The 21,002-nt window shown below is 45.9% G+C and overlaps 1 protein-coding gene across 1 annotated transcript in view; it reads right to left on the bottom strand.

The window, feature by feature from the left end:
* The window catches only part of LOC119160965 (uncharacterized protein C05D11.1), a 269,272-nt gene that overhangs the window by 45,177 nt on the left and 203,093 nt on the right, over nt 1-21,002 (bottom strand). Inside the window, exons 16-17 of the mRNA XM_037413256.2 lie at nt 3,293-3,559; nt 1,233-1,396 (exon numbers count right to left, since the gene is read on the bottom strand). Coding sequence (XP_037269153.2) covers nt 1,233-1,396; nt 3,293-3,559 — 431 coding nt within the window. The remainder of the gene's footprint in view (nt 1-1,232; nt 1,397-3,292; nt 3,560-21,002) is intronic.

Below are 21,002 nucleotides of genomic sequence, written 5' to 3'. Positions count from 1 at the left end.
AGTGCATGAGTAACTGAGCAAAAATGTGCAGTGTTCCACTAGTGCTAACAGCCCCTTATAAGTCTAAACATGCTGTTCCGCAGGCCACCAGTGAACTGTGGCGAAGGTAACTCAAGCAGAATTAGAAGCAATACCAAATAATTTTATAACTGCTACAGCACACCACTTCCCGCCCTTTTTCTTTTTCTTTTTTTTTTTTTCACCGTGGGGTTAGGTGCTGCTTCAGCTCTCTTTCAAGACGCATTTGACCAGGTAAAGTAACAATGGCGCGTGCCCGTTGGCCTGGCGACGATAACGGATATCTATCGCCAGGACTATGGCAGGGACAACGCAACTTCAAGACAAAAATAAATGTTTTATGTGCCGTTGCTAAGGCAATCAACGTGGTCGCTGGCAATGTTGGTGCCGCAGCACATAAAGCTTGTCCGCATGAAGAAAATGCAGCATACGCTTGCAGCTTTAGTTCTTAACAAGCCATAGCCGTATTTTCAGGCTGGGAAATGAAGCATTGATGGCTACAGCAACACATTTTTGTATTGAAGTTCCATCATCCCGCTGATTGATATTCGCTGTGGTCAGCGAACTGATGGGCGCTCAGCGTTGTTACTTTATTTGGTCGATCGTGTCTTGCGAGCATAGGGCGGGTGCCCAGAATGCTTTAAGTATATTCTAGGCACTACAGTTCAGGTATGCGCGCTTTGACTGATGATGGAAGCTGCAGGTGGCCGACATGGCCTGCATTTCTCGTCAAAATCAGTGCACCAGAAAAAAATTTTGAGGCTGGCTGAGGATTTTAGTGCAGCGTGGCGCAATTTCAGCAAATTTCACTGGTTTTGGCACAGCTTGGCACAATTACCAGGCATTGTATAACATTGGCGCAGTCGGTGCAGCTGTTGCACCCCTGAATAATGCATAGAGAATGAGAGGAATTTCACACTACAATGTCAAAAAAAAATGCAGACATTTTTTTTCTCTGTGTCCAAGCAATTCTGCAAAAATACTGGTGTCACCTAAATTAAATATGTGCACCAAAAAGCTGTGTAACTATGCTCAATGTTTTCTAGGTTTTAATTACTTAAAATATGGCATTTAAAATGAATGTTCTTCAAGCTCAAAGTCAAGGTTTTCGTATGCCAACAGGTATTGGCTGTAATGTGTGCAAAATGATAAATTGATGATAAACTAGAACTTTGGTTAGAAAAATAAGGTGCATCTGATAGCATGTGCTGTACCACTTTATAGGAGATGGGGGCTTTGGCTGTCGGGTGAGGCAGGTTGTCCAAGGTGTTCCCAGATCACCATGCAGTGACAGCTTTTCAATGTTCGCAGCCATGTGCACAGTCACATTCTCGGGCCGTGTCAAGAACTCTTTAACCTCCGTCAGGTTTTTTATCACCTACCAAGAAAAGCATCAGAAAGAACACAGAATCAATGAAAACTATTGCTTCTTGAACTCAACAAGGTTTTAAAATGATAAAGCCATGGCTATAGAATTCAAAAGAATGCTAAAAACAAATACATGTGAACTGTTACATGTGAACTGTTACATGTGAATACATGAATACATGTGAACTGTTACAGGGCCATTCTAGGAACCACATGCCACTTACTTTATGTTAGAAAAAATGGTTACATTATGAGAAAACTGTACTTGCAGTTACATGCCCTAAGCACAATCCTAAACACCTGCCGTCAAGTGAGGGATGTTGACATTGCAATCACCATTACCTTTCTTTAGGACCTGCTGATTCGAATGTTCCGGAATCTAATCCCAGTCGCAGTTCGACGGAGGCATAATGCTAGAGGCAAGTGTGCTTAGGTTTAGACGCACGTTTATGACCCAGAAGTGACTGCATATATAAAACAACAATAACTATTATCTAATTAATTCTTTATTATCAGACAGCTGGTGTTATAACTTCTTCTCTAAAATGAAAAAGCATGGTTGGAGACAAAGCTGACGTCACATAGATGCAGCATTTTCCCTTACTAGCAGAACTACCAAAAAATGAAACTACTAAAGCAGTGCATGCGGAGCTGGGCAAAAACAAAAATTTTGCTACCACCCACTTCAATATCGAGGTAAGGTCAGACAGTTCTTTTAAAGATGATAGTCTTTCTTGGGGACCTTCCACACAAAAATTTTGGTCTGTCTGTTTGTCTGTATCTGTACATGTGTCTGTTTGTCCACCCTTAACAGTACTCTAAACAGCACCAAAGTGACCAAACGATACTCCAAATGGCCGACCCCATCCGCAGGGCCCACTAATGTTGCTGAAGGTTTAGCGTTCATACTTGCGCAATTGTCCATTTAAAAGCAATTATTGCACGTGTCTGGGGCACTATAACATCACGTATATATTCTACATGTGCGTCTTTTACAAGAAAAGGTATACATAAGTAATCTTAAGGACCGAAGTGCTTATCACGCGGCACAAACCATGCAACGCTTGCATGAAAAGGTGAGTGTTTCCAACGCTTTGCTAAAACGAGATGGTGGTGGCACCTACCCGTCGCTTTGCGTTCTACACCTTATCACCTCTGAGACGGGCGCGCACACCTGTCTCAGGGCCACGTGCTTTGTTTTCCAAAAAAAAACTGCCAGATGACGCTCATGTCTCACATGTGACATGATTCGATGCGTTCGTTCGCCTCCGCTGCACGCTCGAGGCACTCTGCAGCGCCTCCAGAATACCATTCACCAATTTTCTTGCGCAGAACATCAAATAAATGTTTTCTGCAGTGCCTCCAGAATACCATTCACCAATTTTCTTGCGCAGAATATCAAATAAATGTTTTGTTCATTCTCTCCACTCACAAGACTATCGTCTTTCGACGACAATCACAGATTAACATGCATATACGGGGTCAATTTTTTTTCCTATAATCAACCAGAAATGTAAAGCTGTCATGCCATCTTAGCACACATTGCAATAATCTATTTATAATGAGTCGTTGAGCACTATTGACCACATTATAGTGAAGAGGTGCTACATGATGAGAGTGTTAAGTATGAGTTTGTCCCACTGAAATTGCATATCTCACAATTAACTTCAATATTTCCCTCAATTACTAAAGCACTGCTTTGTGATGGTACTGACATTTTAGACCTTTTCAAGAATTGGCCTCACACAATTAACTTCAATATTTCTCTCAATTACTAAAGCACTGCTTTGTGATGGTACTGACATTTTAGACCTTTTCAAGAATTGGCCTGTCATTCTCACATAACACTCGATTCTCCTTTTGCGTTACTTTAAAAAGGGTGAAGCAAAAGTGGAGCTACACTCACCTTGGTTGGATCTGCTTTCAGCTGTTGCAGCACTTCATACAAGAAGGTCTGCTGGCGCAGCATACTGCCAGCGGTATTATTACTTTCCGGCCGAAAGGTAAGTATCCTTATGAGTGTTCCAGTTATCTTTATTCCCGATCGCTTCTTCTTGACCACATCCTTGACCATCTTGTTGGCAACAACTTGGATCCGTTCTGCCTCAAAATCTATACCTGTCAGCAAGTCATGCACCCACTGCACACCTCGGAAATACTTCTCACGGTCTAGCTGAAATACATAAGAGAGTAAAGTGAAAGCAGATTTCAGTTGACAATTAGTTAAAACAGGCAATTGGGAAACTGCATTGGGAAACTGCTTCCACTAGATGCGAAGCCTCCACTACTTCACACACACTTGTAATTACATAGTGCTGGTATCAACACTAGTAAACCAGCAAGAAGGGGAAGATGGACACAAAAGAAAACGGGACACAGATAGATTACTTACATTAACTCCCAAGCACAACACGACCCCTAATGGAAATGTGAATATGGGCAGTTAAAAAAGGTGCCAAAATATATTTTATGACTGTACACAAATGACTTCATTCATCTTGTGGTTGTCTTTGCAAACACCAAAAGCTAACTTCATGACAACTTTTGTTAACCGTGCCCTTCATAAATGAATTGTTAACATTCCTTTAGCTGATCGCACTTCAGCATGCATTCATGCCTCTGTCTGTCCTCCTTGCGCAGATAATTTAAGTGGCATCCTGTGTGATGTCAGTAATACTTCAAAAATGACAGTGCACAAAAGTTTTTCGGCTGTACATGCCCCGTCTGCAAAATCGGCACGGTGGTGTGGGTCCACAAAAGGAGGGATAGGTGGGTGCATTGAAGTGGAGAAAATGAGATGTTGAGGAAAGAATCAGTTTGGCACATTGAGAGCATTAGCATGGCAAAACAAGGCCATCTAGAGCAAAGTTTACATAGTATTTAGCAGTGCAGATTACAGAATACAACTAGGTTAATTTGGAAACAGCAATATTTTTTTAATTAAAAACTCTACCGGTCACTTTTGCTTTGCACCTAGTAATTTGTTTGAGGGTCTTCAGCAATGATGTATTATTCGCCCATTGACATACTCCATGTTTGTAAACACGGTAGGCACTGTAATATAGAAAGGGGCTCTTCTAGCCTCGAGACGGCACATTGGCTTCGCCCAGCCTTCCCCAAATGAAAGCTCACTACAGTCTTCTATGATCACGTGACAACTGCCGTAGCAGGTGCAAAAGCTGCCTCCAAGCTACGTATGTCAGTGCGCCTACCGTATGTTTACAAGTAGCAACCATAGCAGACGAAGTTGCAGTGGAGAGGCTCTCTAATGAACATACGAGTCATGTTGACATGTAGACCGGGTTCTGGGAACCTCATCAAAATATGAGATATCTTAACGGTGGGAATGTAACTCATTTGCAAAATGTAATCGCTGTTGTAGCAGTCAAAGACACACGAGTACATTCTACCGTGTTAAGGGGGGACATGGGTCTTTAAAATTTTTTTCTGTTTTTGGCTCAATCTTGACCAAACCTCACCATCTTGGACAGTTTTTCATGCTGATTTCAAATATGTAATTGTTTCTGAAATAGCTTCAGTGGATAAAAAGATATTAACATCTGTAATTTAATTAATTATGCACTTCATTGGGGGCTTTTTGGCAACTTAATCAAGCCAGATCCAAAAAATAAATGCATAGCCCCAATGCTGAGGGCTTTCTGTATGGGGTGATGCTATCTTTATTAATTTTTAGGCATTATATAGATAAGAAAACAGACCAGCACTTACAAAGAATATTCTGTTCAATTTTCGCTCATTACTATCCATAATTGTAATTAACACTATGCTTCTAGAGTAATCAAAATAGCATCACACCATAGGTAATGTTATTACAAATAAAATGATACCAAGTTTATCATTCTCAATCAACAGTAACATATAAGAAAAACCCCTAAGGTTTAGTGTGGTGCACAAAAACATCGAACTGAGAAAAACACATTTAAAGTTTCTAATAACTGTAACTTTTGCTAAAGTGAAGCTAGAGCAATAAAAATGGCACCGTTGTATAGCTCTACATTATGTGAGTATGGCTGTACCAAATGTGTCAATGCACCTTCCCAAAATATTTGCCACAGCTCATTTAAAAACTGTGTACTGGCCGTTGAATCAGTATAAGGAACCCAGTCTACAACTTTGTGGCTGTTCTAGTGCACTGAAAACCAAAGGAAGACACATGTTATATATAAAAACATCGCCCTTTTATACATAAAACACTATTTCAAGTAAAACACACATTTTTGTCCCAGACATCCTTACAATTCTACAGCATGCCAGGGCTGTATGCAGTGTCTCTTGCAGGCTTATGTCGCTTTGCAAGTGTTGCCTTTGTTGAACTGCTCTGCAGGTGCTCCCTCCGCGATTTGTGAAGCCTGGTTTTATCCTTTTCAAGGCTACGACGCATGAAGAGATTTCCTGCACTGTAGCCTAGCTTCTCAGCAATTGCTTCATTGCTCGTCGTGGCCCCCTGATTAAAGCGGCTGATGGCTTCAGCCACTGCTCTTTCTACGCTGCGCAGTGAGGCATGGGTGGTCTTGAGACTTGTTGCCAAATTGTAGTGTGTAAGCTCTCACTAGGATTCTGGGTGATCCCATCACTGCACCTTTCCAACAATGCTTTGTCGCTAAGCCTCATAAACACAGGTTCTAGTGCCTCACAGACGAAATCGGGCAGGCTGTTCTTGTGCGGTGGAGGCACCTCACTATTGGCTATGGCCCTGTTGAACTTGCACCATGAATCTGTTCCCTCAGGGCAGAGGTCATGTTTGGGTGCCTCGTCTGTTGATGACATGTGCCTTAGTGTGGCCAGCACAGCCTTTTTCATGCCTGGCACATCACTCTTGTGGCTCCTCAAGGCATAACCATAGTAAGAGGTAATTTTCTTTATTTTGTCTTGAGTGAGCCTACCTTTTCCGCCAAGTGACCCACCTTGAGCTTTTTTCTTTTCGATGAGCGTTCGTAAGGCAGCCCCCATTCGTTTGTGCACATGGTTGATGCAGTCTTTTTTTTTCAACTTTTATGTATCCGTAAACTTCATCTTCAGTGAGGGCATGAAAGGTTCGGCTATCACCATCTGAAAGCATTGTTGTGAACCGAAGCTTATGCTTTTCTAAGGAGCGTCGGAAGAGGCGTAGGGCTGCTTCTACTTCCATCTGGCCAGCCTTGCAGTCAACATTTTTCTGGCACACAGGGGCGTGCTGGACGAGCCAAGCAGCGTGTCCCTCCTCATCTTCCTTTGGTCCAGTGGCGCAGCCCAGGCAAAAGTTTGAAAGTACAACGTGATAAATAACTAAACCAGTGTACATTTCAATTATACAACCAACACAGATATGGGAGCTGTGTCCACGGGTAAGCCACGTGCCATCATAAATGACGTCGACGTTGCCCGGTGGATTGCCAAACTCCGCATAGAGTTCTTTGACGCGGGCGGCGCTAGTGGATTCGCATTCGGCAGCAGTCGCACCGCAGGCTTCCTGCATGATTTTCATGTGGCTTTGATATGTTTTCTCGTGAAGCCCTCGATGCGAAATATTCATCGCGGCAAAGAAGTCCATCAGAGCTGTTGCCCCTTTGCCGATAGTATTCATCGCTTTCATGGCACGCAAATTCTCTTCAAAAGGCCTTACTTTGGCCTGGCTATTTTCGGCAACTCTCGGTGAAGAAAACCGTTCTTCGCGAAAGTTGCAACTGCTGCATGCGAGCACGAGTTTTGAGCACAGCCCATAGTCTCTTTTTCCCTTGGAGAAAGTCATACTTTTTGAGCCGCACTCGGGGCAGGGGAGAAGTCCAAATAGCGAGTCTATCGCTTCTATATCAACAATGGCAAATTGCGTGCCGTTTTCTTTGTCGTCGCCCTCCAGCAGAACGTCCAGCAGCTCAAACTTTCGTGCTGTCGCGCACTGCGATGCCAGGGACTCTTTTAAATTCGCCGCATGTATGGAGCACTCGGCGAACTCGTCCGCAGAGTAAAACGTCGTGTCGACACGACCTTGAATGGTTCCAGCAGTGCCGGATGACGATCCGCTGACGTGATGATCCGACGAAGTGCTGCAGCTGGGCCGAATAGAGCGCACCGCTTCGGCAGGCATTCGCGCCAGCGAATCGTTGTCTGAATGTGCTGCCTCCGCAATAACAGGCATTTCCGACACCCCTTGTCGTCAGAATGCGCTGCCTCGGCCATCTACGGCGTTCTCGGCGGCGCGCAGGCCGCTCCCTTCTGCCGCGCATTCCACGCTCGCTTTCATTTCCTGTCGAAAGCTTGACGAGCGTTCTTCTTCAGGCAAGCTTCCCAAGCCATGCCGGCGAAATGCAGAAAGACGTATACGTCGGCGACGTTGGTACACGAGCGGGTAACAGACGAGATAACACACACGAGAGCAGGCGCCGACGGAACAAAAACAAACAAACAAAAAAAAGAGCGAGCAACCGTGGCCGCGCCAGCCAATGGTAAGCGCGAGACGGGGGGGCTCGCCGGCGCGCGCGCGCTCTAGCCAATCAGCGGTCCGGCAGACGGCTTCGCAAAACGGGGGAGGGCAGTCGTTCTGTTGGAGCTAAGCCATTTTGAGAGCCCGCAAAACGCGCACAAAGGAACCAGCTTCAAAACAAGCCCAAGATGGCGCCGATCCGCCGGCTGCTTCGCTGGCGGCGCGCGCGGGAAGTTCGAACAAATTTTCTGTTTTGCGGGTTGTTTTGCGACTCCCGTGATGGTTTGAAAATAGATTTTAACCTATTTTTTTATCGAATTTAGCGTTAATAATTTGAGGAGAGGTGCTTATAGGTTCAAAGATTCAAAAATGCGTTTTTCTCAAAATCGATTTTTTGGCCATTTTTCACTTTTCAAAGACCCGCGTCCCCCCTTAACTGATGCTAGAATGAGTGACCCAGTTCAGCAAGAGTCTTTTTGGTACGATATGAAAATGCACGGAGTAAAAATACATGGTAAATTGTTACGGTAAATCATCGCATATAACAAATATACCGCGGAAGTTTTTATTGCAAAAGACAAGGGTGATGTCGGCGACACTGTCATTCGTAATACTCCAGCGATAATGCTTTAACTACATGCAGTGATGCTACTGGCTTAGGCTGCTTTGGAGCAGCTTTTGAAGCAGACAAAACTGTGTTTTGGAGCAGCAAAACTGGCTTTCAGAGCAGATATTACTAGAGTTAATTTTAAGGCCCCTATGGTGTTCACGAAGAAATCCTTCAACAGGGGTTGTGTCGAGCCGACGTTCCGACAAGCGGTCTTGTCTTCTTCAGAACAGAATGTTCTGTTCTAGCCTTGAAAAAAACAAGTCCACTTGTGAAAACGTCGACCCAACACCGACCCCTCCTTATGAATTTTTTCATTGAAAGCTTTTATCCACCCCTTCCTGCCGTTTTTTATGATGCACGAATAATAAAATTACAATGTGCTGCATGCTACTCAAGCATAATAGAGTAAAAAAAATAAAACTATATCCCCAACAGATAACCTAACCATATTTAATAGACAAAGCCAATGATAAAATTTAAAACCATAGCACTTCATTATAACTTCACTGAAGATCAGTTGACTGCCGATTTTTTGAAGCCAGATTTTTCAGACATGCTTCCAAATTCAGGCGAGTTCACGACTGCATCCCAAGCCCTAACAACGTCTATGGATAAGAACAAATAAAATTTTCGACGCTGAAACTCTTCCACGTCAGATGTTTTTGGGCTTTCAGCCAGCATTCCAGGTATAAAACAGCATTACTTTAAGTCCCTACCTTCGCTATGTCTATGACCACATAGGCTTAAATTAGCGCTTTCACGCATCATTCGACGTCACAATAACGTCCAACAGTCGGCTTTGCTGCAATGCACAAGTGCTATTTGGTAAAGCAGATAAATTCGAAACAGCCGGTATCAGTGCAGAGGGAGGTGATGTCTAACCGATAAGTACTGGAAATGCTCGGAGGCGTGAGGGAGGCAATGCAGGAAACACGCCAGTAAGACTTAATTCCTTCACGATAAGCATCTTCAGCTAACTGCTTGTTACTCCATGTGGCGCAGTTGTCGGCGTACCGCACGCTTTTATTCACTCACGAGCGCCGCCGTTCACGCTGTCTTTTTGTGCGAATCAGTTAAGGGCGCACACAGAAGACTAAGTGCGTCTTCAAGAACAAAAGCAGCTCGCCATTGTTACGTGCGTAAGCGATAAGAAACAGAGTGGGCATCAAGAACACTTTTTTATGAGAAACACGTGCCTGCAAAAAGGCCCCGGTAGAAACGGCGTCAGCTGTGTAGGCTATGTGCTTCACACAACTAGAAACGATCAGTCTCGAGTGGCAGCCAGTGCTACGTGTCGCTCACCGGAGATTTTCGTACAGTGACACATCTTACACGCATCGCAGAAGTCCAGACAAGTATCTCTTTATTCTGCCACATCCTTAATGTTCTGCGTCATAGTTTCCACTCGCTCCATGCGATAACTCCATAACTTATTCTGCGCTTTGCTGTTATCGGAAGCGCTCATCATTCAATCCACATTTGCAAATGGACGTTGGCAGACCCTCAATGTACTTACAGACAGCCTGAGCATGCACCGAAATGCCTGATAAGTATACTCTAGGAGGAATTGAAGCTATTTCAGACGGGGCTGTGGCAATTTGATTACTTCAGCAGAATAAAAAGCCATGAATCTTTTTTCGGCCGATTTCCCAGTCATTAAAAAGTCCGAAAAATCAGGCATTCACTGCGTCCGAACCATCCATAGTCCCAACATTCCTATTGCACCAGCACTCACATTTCGGCCAGTTTGGCTTGACTTGGCTCAGGTTGCATCTTGCACTGCGATGTCATTTTCAATAGGAGAACCTCAAGTAGTTTCGTTTCTGAAAGTCTGAGCACGCCCTTTGGCGCAGGTTGGGCGCAGACTCGCCAAATTTTGACAAAATGTAGCAGCGTGTAACAGCCAGGGCGATTTGGTGCGGATCGGCACAATTGGCGCAGTAATAGCATCACTGTACGTGCTATAGACAATACGGTTACGTTCCTGTCAAGTCTGCGGCTTCCTTTGTACATTCAAGTCAAGGCCATGAAACGCATACAGCCCATAACCAGACTCTGCAAGTTTCCCGAATGCTGCTTTTCTGTGAATACTGACCAATATGAAAAGCTCCTGAGGTTCACTACAGCCAGAACACCTTTTTCCGATGCATTTGTGTCAGGTGTGTCATCGCAGCTCCATACAATCAAAGAAAGCATAGTTAAAGCCATCTCTTCTATGACCACTATTTTAATAAACCATGTCCATGCATAAGAAACACATGCTACATGCCCGAATACTATTCCAAAATAAATAAATGAATAAAGAAATGCAATGCGGCTCATCAAAATGATTAACAAAGCTGATCATTTTTGCTGGGTAAGCCGCTCAAGAACATGAAGAAAAAACGGATGTTCAAGACAAGTTCTAGAGTGTTACAGCTGTGGCTATTTTTTTCCAATGGTCATCATAAATAGCAAACTTTTAAAAAGAAGACTTATTCCATCTTTCTTATGCAGTTCTGCACAAATAACCACGATGGCTCCTTGGTACACAGCTTTTTTTTTTCTGCATGCCGACAAACAGTACACGCACGAGCAAAAACACAGCAGCAACTGGAGTTGACGCAGTGGTTTTTGCCTAACATGCGAAACTAAACACCTGACGACAGCGCCACTGCATTTTTGCAACGTAATGTCCGGTAGGATCCATCTCTACTGTTGAAACATCCACGGTTTCACTGTGAAAAAGAAGTGTTTAGATGAGTATGAAGAGATCCCTTCTGAAAACTCAAATCAAGAAAAAAGATAGAAACTTGAAAAAGAAAGCCTACGTAAGCTTAAATATTTGCAAATTTAGTACAAGAACTTCTATGCCCACTCTTCTGCTACACTATGACATAGTTCACACCATACAGAATGTTGGTGCTTGTGCTATGATTATGAAAATAACTTGATATACTTCATCATGCAAATCCCTTAATAAATTCAGCAGAAAAACATGATTTACATAGACATTGAAGAACCTCATGCGGTAAAAATAATTTTAGAGCCTTCCACAACAATGTCTCTCATGCACTTTTGGGACATTAAAGCAGGCTTATAAGAATATTCATTTGCTTCGGCTTAAGTTTTACTATTCAAACTACTGAAAAGGAATGAACATACAAAAATTTGCTTGTAGCCAACATGAAGGAGCAGTTTCATGGCAGTGTGGGACATGTTCACATTAAATTCACATTAAATTCAAGTTACTGTGAAGTCGTAGCTAAAAGAAAAGCTTGCGTGTTACCTGCATACAGATTTAATTTTTTTTAAAGTTCAGAGAAGTTTATACTAACTATGTTAAGTTTTGAGATTTATCATACATTATCACTAGAGACCCGATTTTAGGCAAATGGCTATTTTGCTCCTCGCATTCCTATCGTGCCACTTTGATATAAGACCATAAATTAGATGATAAAGAGAGCTTTTATAGTGTTCTTATAGTGCCTATAAGTGCCTATTTTTGGCATTAGTGACTAAGTACCCATAAGTGCCTATAAATGCCTATATTCAAAATCGGTGCCTGAGTTATTTTGCTTTTGAGTACAGTTTGAGACAGCTATGCATGTTAGCCGGCAAAACTGATCTTTTGAAAATCATAGCAGTGTATAGTTTTTTTCAGTTTTTCAATGATCTCACACAAGCAACCACCAGCAGCAGTAAAATGGGTCGCACTAGCCACCTTACGCAGGAGCGGGAATAGAGGAAAATACGCTATTTCATGCAATTCTAGATAGGAGCACATTCTAGCATGCACAGTAGAATGGGGAGGTGAAAATAAAGGTGCGAAAAGAAGAGGAGAGGAACTGGAGAGTGGTATCCATGGACTAGAACCTGGCAGGCAGTTTTTAAGCCAGTTTACCAGGCCAGTGTTCCCAAGACATTGAAGACCTGGGTGTGGCAGGGACATGCAGGAAACAAGAGGTGCCTCTGTGCAGCTGCAGGAACATGAAACGAATGTGAAAACATCGAAAGCCATCAGGGGAAAGTAAAAGAATAGAGCGTAGGTGAAAAAAAAAATTGGATGTGCACTTGACTTCTGTTTTGTTTGTAACTTACTTATAAGAGGGCGCTTCCACAGGTCACATGAGAAATTTTAGTTAGACGCTGCAAGTTGTTACATGCCCAATGGAGACCTTTGTACCACAAGCATTTTTCATTAGCTCCATTATGAGCCATGAAAGCATGATGTGAGGAGGTGAGCTTGAAATATTTGCCACTCTCCCCCGTAGAGACTTCGCAAGACTAATTCCTTCGCTGCCCTCCTTAGTATTGGAGCCAGAAGACCACACAACACAAAATCATCAACATGTCATGCACACGCAAGGTTACATGTGGATGACATGCCCAAGCCAAGTTGCAAGCGGTGATGTGTCATTTTTACATTCGCTGTAGTGTACTGCCTCTTTCTACGAGATCAATCCCTATACGTGCGCAGGTGTAAACAGGCTGGCATGAATCCCGAAACCTTACAACAATACATAGCGTCGCACCACTGGAACTGCAGTAAGAGACTATGTACCAGAAATACGCCAAGGCACAAAGGCTGATGCCGGCACGATGCGAGAACGCCGAGAACACAAACACAGATGAAATGAAGGCACCGTAGTCATGCATCTCACACGATTTGAAGGTTCTAAATTTCATTTGTATGTTTTAATATTTCTATCAGCTTTCATTCATCTATTCAAGCGATAGATCGCACAAATTATACAGGTCTGGTCAAATAATTCCCGCTGTGTCACGTATACTACTGGGATGTATGCAAGACCATTCCTTGTTGTACATTACCTCTACATTAGGGTGCGCACCCTTGAGATTAAGAGCAAGCGCCCTTCAATCAGAGATTTCACCTTTTTCCAGAGCAAGTAACATCGCAAATCTTGGCAGATGTGATTGTGAGCGCCCAGTGCATGCAATGCACTGAGCACTTTAATCTCACCTAACATAACCTAACCACTTTCCAGCTTGAAATGCTCAAACCTGGTGAGTGAGGGGTCTTTTACTTTTAAGGTGTTCACCGACAGAGCAGAAATTGACCCTGCATGATTACACCCAGCCAATATTATGAGGCTAAAAGACCCTCCTGGCTTTCTAGTGGTCTGGCTATTTGCTCCTGTGCTGCCCTTCTCAGCCATGCCGAAAGAAAAGAGACACAGGAGCAGCATGTTTATTTTTTAGTGGACACTTTGCTGTCTACGCCGAAGAGACCACGTTTTGCACCCCCCCCCCCCCTTTGTGGGAAAAAGAACCATTTAGCATGGCAATGCTAAACCATTGGTGCCTTTATGGCATCACAAACTATATGTACTTTTTTTTTGCTTTCCTGACGTGACACACATAGCGCACTTCTCTTTTCGAAAATATCAATTTTTGTAATAGTTTATTGTGTCTTTATTTATGACTTTGGAGGCCTAAAACTGTCTTTTGCCTGATTTTTGGCACCTAAAACAAGACTTTTTAGTGCCTAAAAATCCGGCTTCTATTTATCAGATACATATTGTTACGGGGAGAATTACTGGACAAAATACAGAAAGAACTCTGGGTAGACAAGATGGCGTCCAGCTTGCTCGTAGATACAGACCATGTCATCTTTTTTCCTGTCTTCTTCGTCGTTCTCGTCCGCCCGTCATATGATTTCGCCGGTGGCTGGAGCACCGATCTAGTGCTAATTAGCAGGCACTGCAGTGATATAGCTTGTGTCGCATAACATGTACCATGTCAGTGCGAGGGTGAGTGATGGTGGGGTCTGTAGGGGTGATTTCATTACTTGGCGTAAGATGCGGTAGGGACCTGAATAGCGCGGGAGTAACTTTTCCGAAAGTCCAAAATGGCGCGAGGGGGACCAAAGTAGAACGCGACTGCCGGGTGTGAAGTAAACATCACGATGGCTGGCCTAATAAACGCTCTTCTGATTGTCCTGGGAGTCCATTAGGGGTCATTGAGCAACTTGGCGTGCCGTTTGGGCCTACATAATTGCATCACGAGCGTACTCGGATGCATCATTTAGTCCGGATGACAGAAGTGTGTCGAAAGGTAGTGCAGGGTCATGGCCGAACAACAGAAAAAAAAAAGAGAACCCAGCGGTGTCGTGTCTAGAGGAATTGTATGCGAATGCTACAAACGGTAACGTAGTGTCCCAGCCGCAGTGATTGGTGAAGACATACATGGAGAGCATGTCGATGAGAGTGCGATTGAGGCACTCTGTTAGACCATTTGCTTGTGGATGGTAAGCAGTCGAAAGCTTGTGTTTAGTTGCGCAGGAGTGGAGGAGGTCATCTACCACTTCGGAAAGGAAGTAGCTGCCTCGGTCGATAAGTAGTTGTCGAGAGGCACCGTGGTGTAGGATGACGTCCACCGAAAATAAATTGGCCAGATCAGTTGCACAGCTGATTGGAAGGGCCCGTGTGATCAGGTATCAGATAGTATAATCGATTGCTACTGCAATCCAGCGATTACCCCCAGCTGACGTAAGAAAAGGGTCAAACAGGTTCAGGCCAACACGGCAGAATGGGTCTTGTGGGATGTCCAGTGGCTGAAGACGTCCGGCAGGAGGGACATTTGGTTTTTTCTGTCGTTGACAAGGGTCGCAGGCTACAACATAACAGCAGATGTCGCGGTACATGCCAAGCCAGAAGGAGTGCCGGCGAACTCTGTCGTAGGTCCGTGACAAGTTGAAGTGACCGGCTATTGCTGCATCATAATGCCGGGCGAGAACAGTCTGACGCAATTGAAGGGGAATGACGAGTAGTCTTTCTGGGCCGTCAGGACGCATATTCCAACGGTACAATACACCATCATGTAATTCAAACATTCGAAGAGAAGGGTCGGGCGTCGCCGATGTTAGCCTTCGGATCATACTGCCCAAGAAAGTACCTGTCACTGCTCGATTCCAATTTCATTAAATGCAGATAGAGAACGTCGGCAGGAAGGTAGGTTGTAGAGGAGTCGCCGTCTGGAGGGTCGACAGGATATCAGGACAAGCAGTCGGCATCTTGATGCAAGAGGCCGGTTTTGTACAGGCTGAGTAGTCAGCGCAGAGCCCAACAGCCAAGACAGCGTGAAGGGTCTTTCAGGGACGAAAGCCACCACAAGGCATGGTGATCAGTGATGACTATGAATGGCCAACCGTACAAATAGGGACGAAATTTCCTGACTACCCAATGTCACAGAACGAGCGCTAAAAAAGAGCGCGCCGCCAAATTCTTGCGACAACGGGCGAGAGAAACGCCGCGAAGTCAAAAGAAAAAAAAAAAAGAAAGCAAACGTCCGAGGCTCCCCGGGCGCGCGCTCTCCCCGCGGAAGCGTGGCTTCATCGACGAACCTCCTCACCCCACATCGGCGGCCGAGATAGCCCGCGATGTTTCTAGAACGAAGGAGGCGTGGGCACGCCGAGTTGACTCATCTGACGGGGAGGGCAGTCGAACCGTCTCACGCCTCTCCCCAGCCTTCGCTGCGCATCGCGCCGACGAAAAGAAAAGAACTTTCTAGAATGTGGCGCGGAAGGTATTTAATCAAGCGGCCGAGACGAGAGAGCAGGAGAAGACGGAAAGTTAGCGCGGGAGCGCGTAGGGATTCCGCCGTGGAGTCGGCGAAGGTTCTGCCCGTAGTGACAGAACAGGAGGAGACGGAAGTGAGCGCCAGAGCGCGTAGGGATTCTGCCGTGTAGTCGGCGAAGGTTTTGGTCCGTATGGACGAAGCCGGAGATGAAGAGGATTTCCACCTGAGGGGTGAAGGCTCGGGCTACAGGCAAGAGTGTGTGTTTACCGCTATCGAGCGGAGACGCGGGGGCAACAGCTGCGGGTGTGAAGCCGACGTGTTCCGGCGAAGAAGTTGAAGTTGGAAGAGTGGCCAATTGAAGACGGGAGGTTTCCTGGAAGAGAAACTTCGAGGGCTGCGGAACGACAACAACGCTGAACTTTGAGTGAGTGATTCTCGGAAGAGTATCATCTAGACTTTGGTTCCAAGAACTTTGGACTGAATAGGTTTTCTATCTCTTTAGTCTTTAAGTGTCTTGGTTGTTCAATGCATGCAACTGCATTGTAGTGCGTATTGTTGTCCGTGTCCGTTGTTTCAAGTGTGGCTGAGTGTATTGTGTAGTACATTGATTGATTGGTTTGATTGGTGACATATTGTATGCAACTATTGTGGAGTGTGCATACTTGTGTATTGTTTTTGATCTGCCATTATTGAGAATATAATTTGTTTGTTTATCAACTCTCGGCTCTGACTTGTTCTTTGAGCCACAGCCGGCGTCCGCTGGCGCGCCAAAAAGGACCACTTCTAAATTGTCCACGCTTTCGTGGTGCGGTTCGGGGGGCCGATACTTCGGCCCTTGGAATTAGCCCGGCGATCGCCTCCCTAATTAACGGGACAGGTGTGACAATTAATCTGGCGTCCGCGACAGGACCTTTTGGTGCACAGTGTGTCCAAAGTAGTGAGAAAGAGCCTCGAGTTGTTGATAGTGCTATCGGAACGATTTTGTGTGTTGTTCAGTGTTCTCGTTAACGAGTGCAGGGGAGTGTTCTGATAGACTGATTTAGGCAGATAATTTTTGCACGCGGCAAGGTTTTATTTGCGAGTTGCGAGACACCATGGATCTCGAAAAGTTAGTCGCCCTTGGTGAGAAGATGGGTCTTTCTGGCGCCGAACTACGAAAGTGGGTCACCCAGAAGGAAAAAGAAGAAAAAGAGAGGGCCAAAGAAGAAAAGGCAGCTGAGCTGGAAAAAGAAAGGTTGGCGGTCGAAAGAGCCAAAGCGGAAAAAGAAGCTGAGTTGGAGAAAGAGAGGTTGGAGGCAGAGAGGGCCAAGGAAGAAAAAGCAGCTGAGTTGGAACGAGAGAGGTTGGCAGCTGAAAGGGTGAAAGAAGAAAGAGAGGCAAAGGAGCGACAGCTGAAGGAAGAAAGAGAGCAGCAATTGAAGTTGGAGCTGGAGAGAGAGAAGTTGGCAGCCGAAAGGGCGAGAGAAGAAAGAGAAGCGAGGGAGCGACAGCTGAAGGAAGAAAGAGAGGAAAGGGAGCGGCAGCGGCAGCACGAGATGGAACTCGAGCGGCTCCGTTTGCAACAGCGAAGCGAAACTCCCGTCCAAGCTAGAGTTGAAAGCAGCGAACGGGAAGATCACGGCTTCCGCTTGAACCCAAGCAAGCTGCTCGTAGCGTTTGATGAAAGGAAGGACGACCTTGACGCGTACCTTCACCGATTTGAGACGATTGCGAAGAGCCAGAATTGGCCGGAACATCAATGGGCAACTGCTTTGAGTACTTGCTTGAGTGGTGAAGCGCTCAGTGTGTACGGTAGGCTGACGCCGACCGATGCAGCCAACTATGCAAAGGTGAAAGCTGCTTTGCTAAAGCGATTTAGATTCACTGTGGAAGGATTCCGGGACAGATTTAGGACAGGAAAGCCAGCTGATGGTGAGACGGCTACACAGTATGCCGCCAGACTTTGTCATTATTTCGACAGATGGATTGAACTTTCAGGGACAGCGCAGGAGTACGATGAACTTAGAGAGCTCCTAATTAGAGAACCATTTCTTACTAGTTGCCACCCAAGCCTGTCGCTGTATTTGAAAGAGAGGAAGGCTGAGTCACTTGAAGGAATGCTTGAATTGGCTGATCAATTCTTGGAAGCGCAAGGTGGAACTAATTTGGCCAAGGTCAAGAAGGATTGTCCCGATGATTCGAAGAAATTGGCCCCCGAAGAAAAGAAGCGTGCACCAGAGAGCATTCCGCGATGTTTTCTGTGCAACCGAGTGGGTCATCGCGCGAAAAACTGTCGAACGATCTTTACGAGCCCTACGGTTCTAAAATGTTTCAAGTGTGGTCAGACTGGGCACAGAGCAGATGCATGTCGGAACGGAGTGAGTCAAACTCACCAGGTATCCTGTGTGCAAGCAGCACCGAAATCTGATAATAATGCCGTCACTGATGGATTCGTAGAGTTGAAGAATGGGGAGAAAATTCCTATTGTGGGGGCTGTAATGTCAAAACAGCCAACCGGTGTTACGAAGGGAATGCCAACGCTTCCTGGAAAGATTGCAGGCAAGAAGATTACGGTTCTAAGAGACACCGGTAGCTCCACGGTTATCGTGAGGAGAAATTTGGTACGGGAAAGAGAGTTGACAGGCAGAACGAAACCGGTTTGCCTAATTGACCGTACAGTCCGGATGCTTCCCGAAGCAGAAATTGAGGTTGAAACCCCGTACTTCAGCGGGAAGGTTACTGCTTTATGCATGACGAACCCCCTGTATGACCTTGTCATCGGAAACATCGACGGGGCGCGAGGGCCAAGTGATCCAGAATGTTTGGGAGAAGACCCGAAGTTAGAGCCCTCGCCAACACAGCGGCCGCGAGATACAGTGGAGGAGCATCCCGTGACGGATCTCACTAGAGCCCGAGGCGAAGCCGCGGCGCAAGAGACAGCGAAGGAGAAGACGATCGTGTCGAATAAGTTCACGGGCCGAGCAACCGGACTTACGTCGGCACGACCTCAACCGACCGACAGTGTAAAGGAGACGGAGTTGGCCAGCCGGGCAAAATGTAGTGGCATGATCAAGCGGGTAAATAAACAGACAGGACCCGTCGAATGTAATGACGCGTTAACGGTGTCGGAAGAGACAACGATGGCTGAGACGACGCCTCAGATATCGTCGTTGGAAAGGGCTCGCCGAAAAAGAACGTGGAAGCACAAGAAGAGATCGAGCGAGCACCGAAAAAAGGGGCGCAGGCGCTGCTCGAAGTACGTAGGGTAAGTGCTGAGGTCAAAGCAGAATGTGTTTGGCAGTGTTGAGTGCCCTATGTTGTGTTAATGTTGTGGTATCCTGTGTCACAAGTGTCGAAGTGTTGTGCTGTGATGTGATGTATAGTATTGGACCATTGTTGTAATGAGAGAACTTTGTACATTGTATATTGGGAATGTGTGGTGGAGTGTTGGACTCATGTGCTTGTGGTTGTGTTTTCACGTGTGGTGTAAGTGAATTACAATGTACAATTGTATTAAGTGATCTATTGTGAATGTGACGTGTCATGAGCGACGGACTATGTTACAGTCTGTGAGAATGTGTGGTGACTGTTCGCGCTCGTTTGTGTGGTTTTGAATATTATGAGATAATATTCTTAAAGTGGGGGGCAGTGTCACAGAACGAGCGCTAAAAAAGAGCGCGCCGCCAAATTCTTGCGACAACGGGCGAGAGAAACGCCGCGAGGTCAAAAGAAAAAAAAAAAAAGAAAGCAAACGTCCGAGGCTCCCCGGGCGCGCGCTCTCCCCGCGGAAGCGTGGCTTCATCGACGAACCTCCTCACCCCACATCGGCGGCCGAGATAGCCCGCGATGTTTCTAGAACGAAGGAGGCGTGGCCACGCCGAGTTGACTCATCCGACGGGGAGGGCAGTCGAACCGTCTCACGCCTCTCCCCAGCCTTCGCTGCGCATCGCGCCGACGAAAAGAACAGAACTTTCTAGAATGTGGCGCGGAAGGTATTTAATCAAGCGGCCGAGACGAGAGAGCAGGAGAAGACGGAAAGTTAGCGCGGGAGCGCGTAGGGATTCCGCCGTGGAGTCGGCGAAGGTTCTGCCCGTAGTGACAGAACAGGAGGAGACGGAAGTGAGCGCCAGAGCGCGTAGGGATTCTGCCGTGTAGTCGGCGAAGGTTTTGGTCCGTAGGGACGAAGCCGGAGATGAAGAGGATTTCCACCTGAGGGGTGAAGGCTCGGGCTACAGGCAAGAGTGTGTGTTTACCGCTATCGAGCGGAGACGCGGGGGCAACAGCTGCGGGTGTGAAGCCGACGTGTTCCGGCGAAGAAGTTGAAGTTGGAAGAGTGGCCAATTGAAGACGGGAGGTTTCCTGGAAGAGAAACTTCGAGGGCTGCGGAACGACAACAACGCTGAACTTTGAGTGAGTGATTCTCGGAAGAGTATCATCTAGACTTTGGTTCCAAGAACTTTGGACTGAATAGGTTTTCTATCTCTTTAGTCTTTAAGTGTCTTGGTTGTTCAATGCATGCGACTGCATTGTAGTGCGTATTGTTGTCCGTGTCCGTTGTTTCAAGTGTGGCTGAGTGTATTGTGTAGTACGTTGATTGATTGGTTTGATTGGTGACATATTGTATGCAACTATTGTGGAGTGTGCATACTTGTGTATTGTTTTTGATCTGCCATTATTGAGAATATAATTTGTTTGTTTATCAACTCTCGGCTCTGACTTGTTCTTTGAGCCACAGCCGGCGTCCGCTGGCGCGCCAAAAAGGACCACTTCTAAATTGTCCACGCTTTCGTGGTGCGATTCGGGGGGCCGATACTTCGGCCCTTGGAATTAGCCCGGCGATCGCCTCCCTAATTAACGGGACAGGTGTGACACCCAAACAAGCGCCAAACATTCGCATTCAGTTATTCAATACTTTCTCTCAGCGGGCGAAAGAAGGCGGCTGGCATAGGCAACAACACGGTCGGGTCCTTGTTGTTTTTGGGCCAGGACTGCATCGATGCAATAGCCACTTGTGTCTGTACGAACTTCTATTGGAGCTGAGATGTCATAGTGAGCGAGGATGGGAGGAGAAGTAAGCAGCCACAC

The sequence above is a fragment of the Rhipicephalus microplus genome, chromosome X (genome assembly GCF_043290135.1).
Source record: "Rhipicephalus microplus isolate Deutch F79 chromosome X, USDA_Rmic, whole genome shotgun sequence".
In the NCBI taxonomy this organism is placed as follows: Eukaryota; Metazoa; Arthropoda; class Arachnida; order Ixodida; family Ixodidae; genus Rhipicephalus; species Rhipicephalus microplus.
This window is presented reverse-complemented; position numbering and strand designations above follow the sequence as displayed.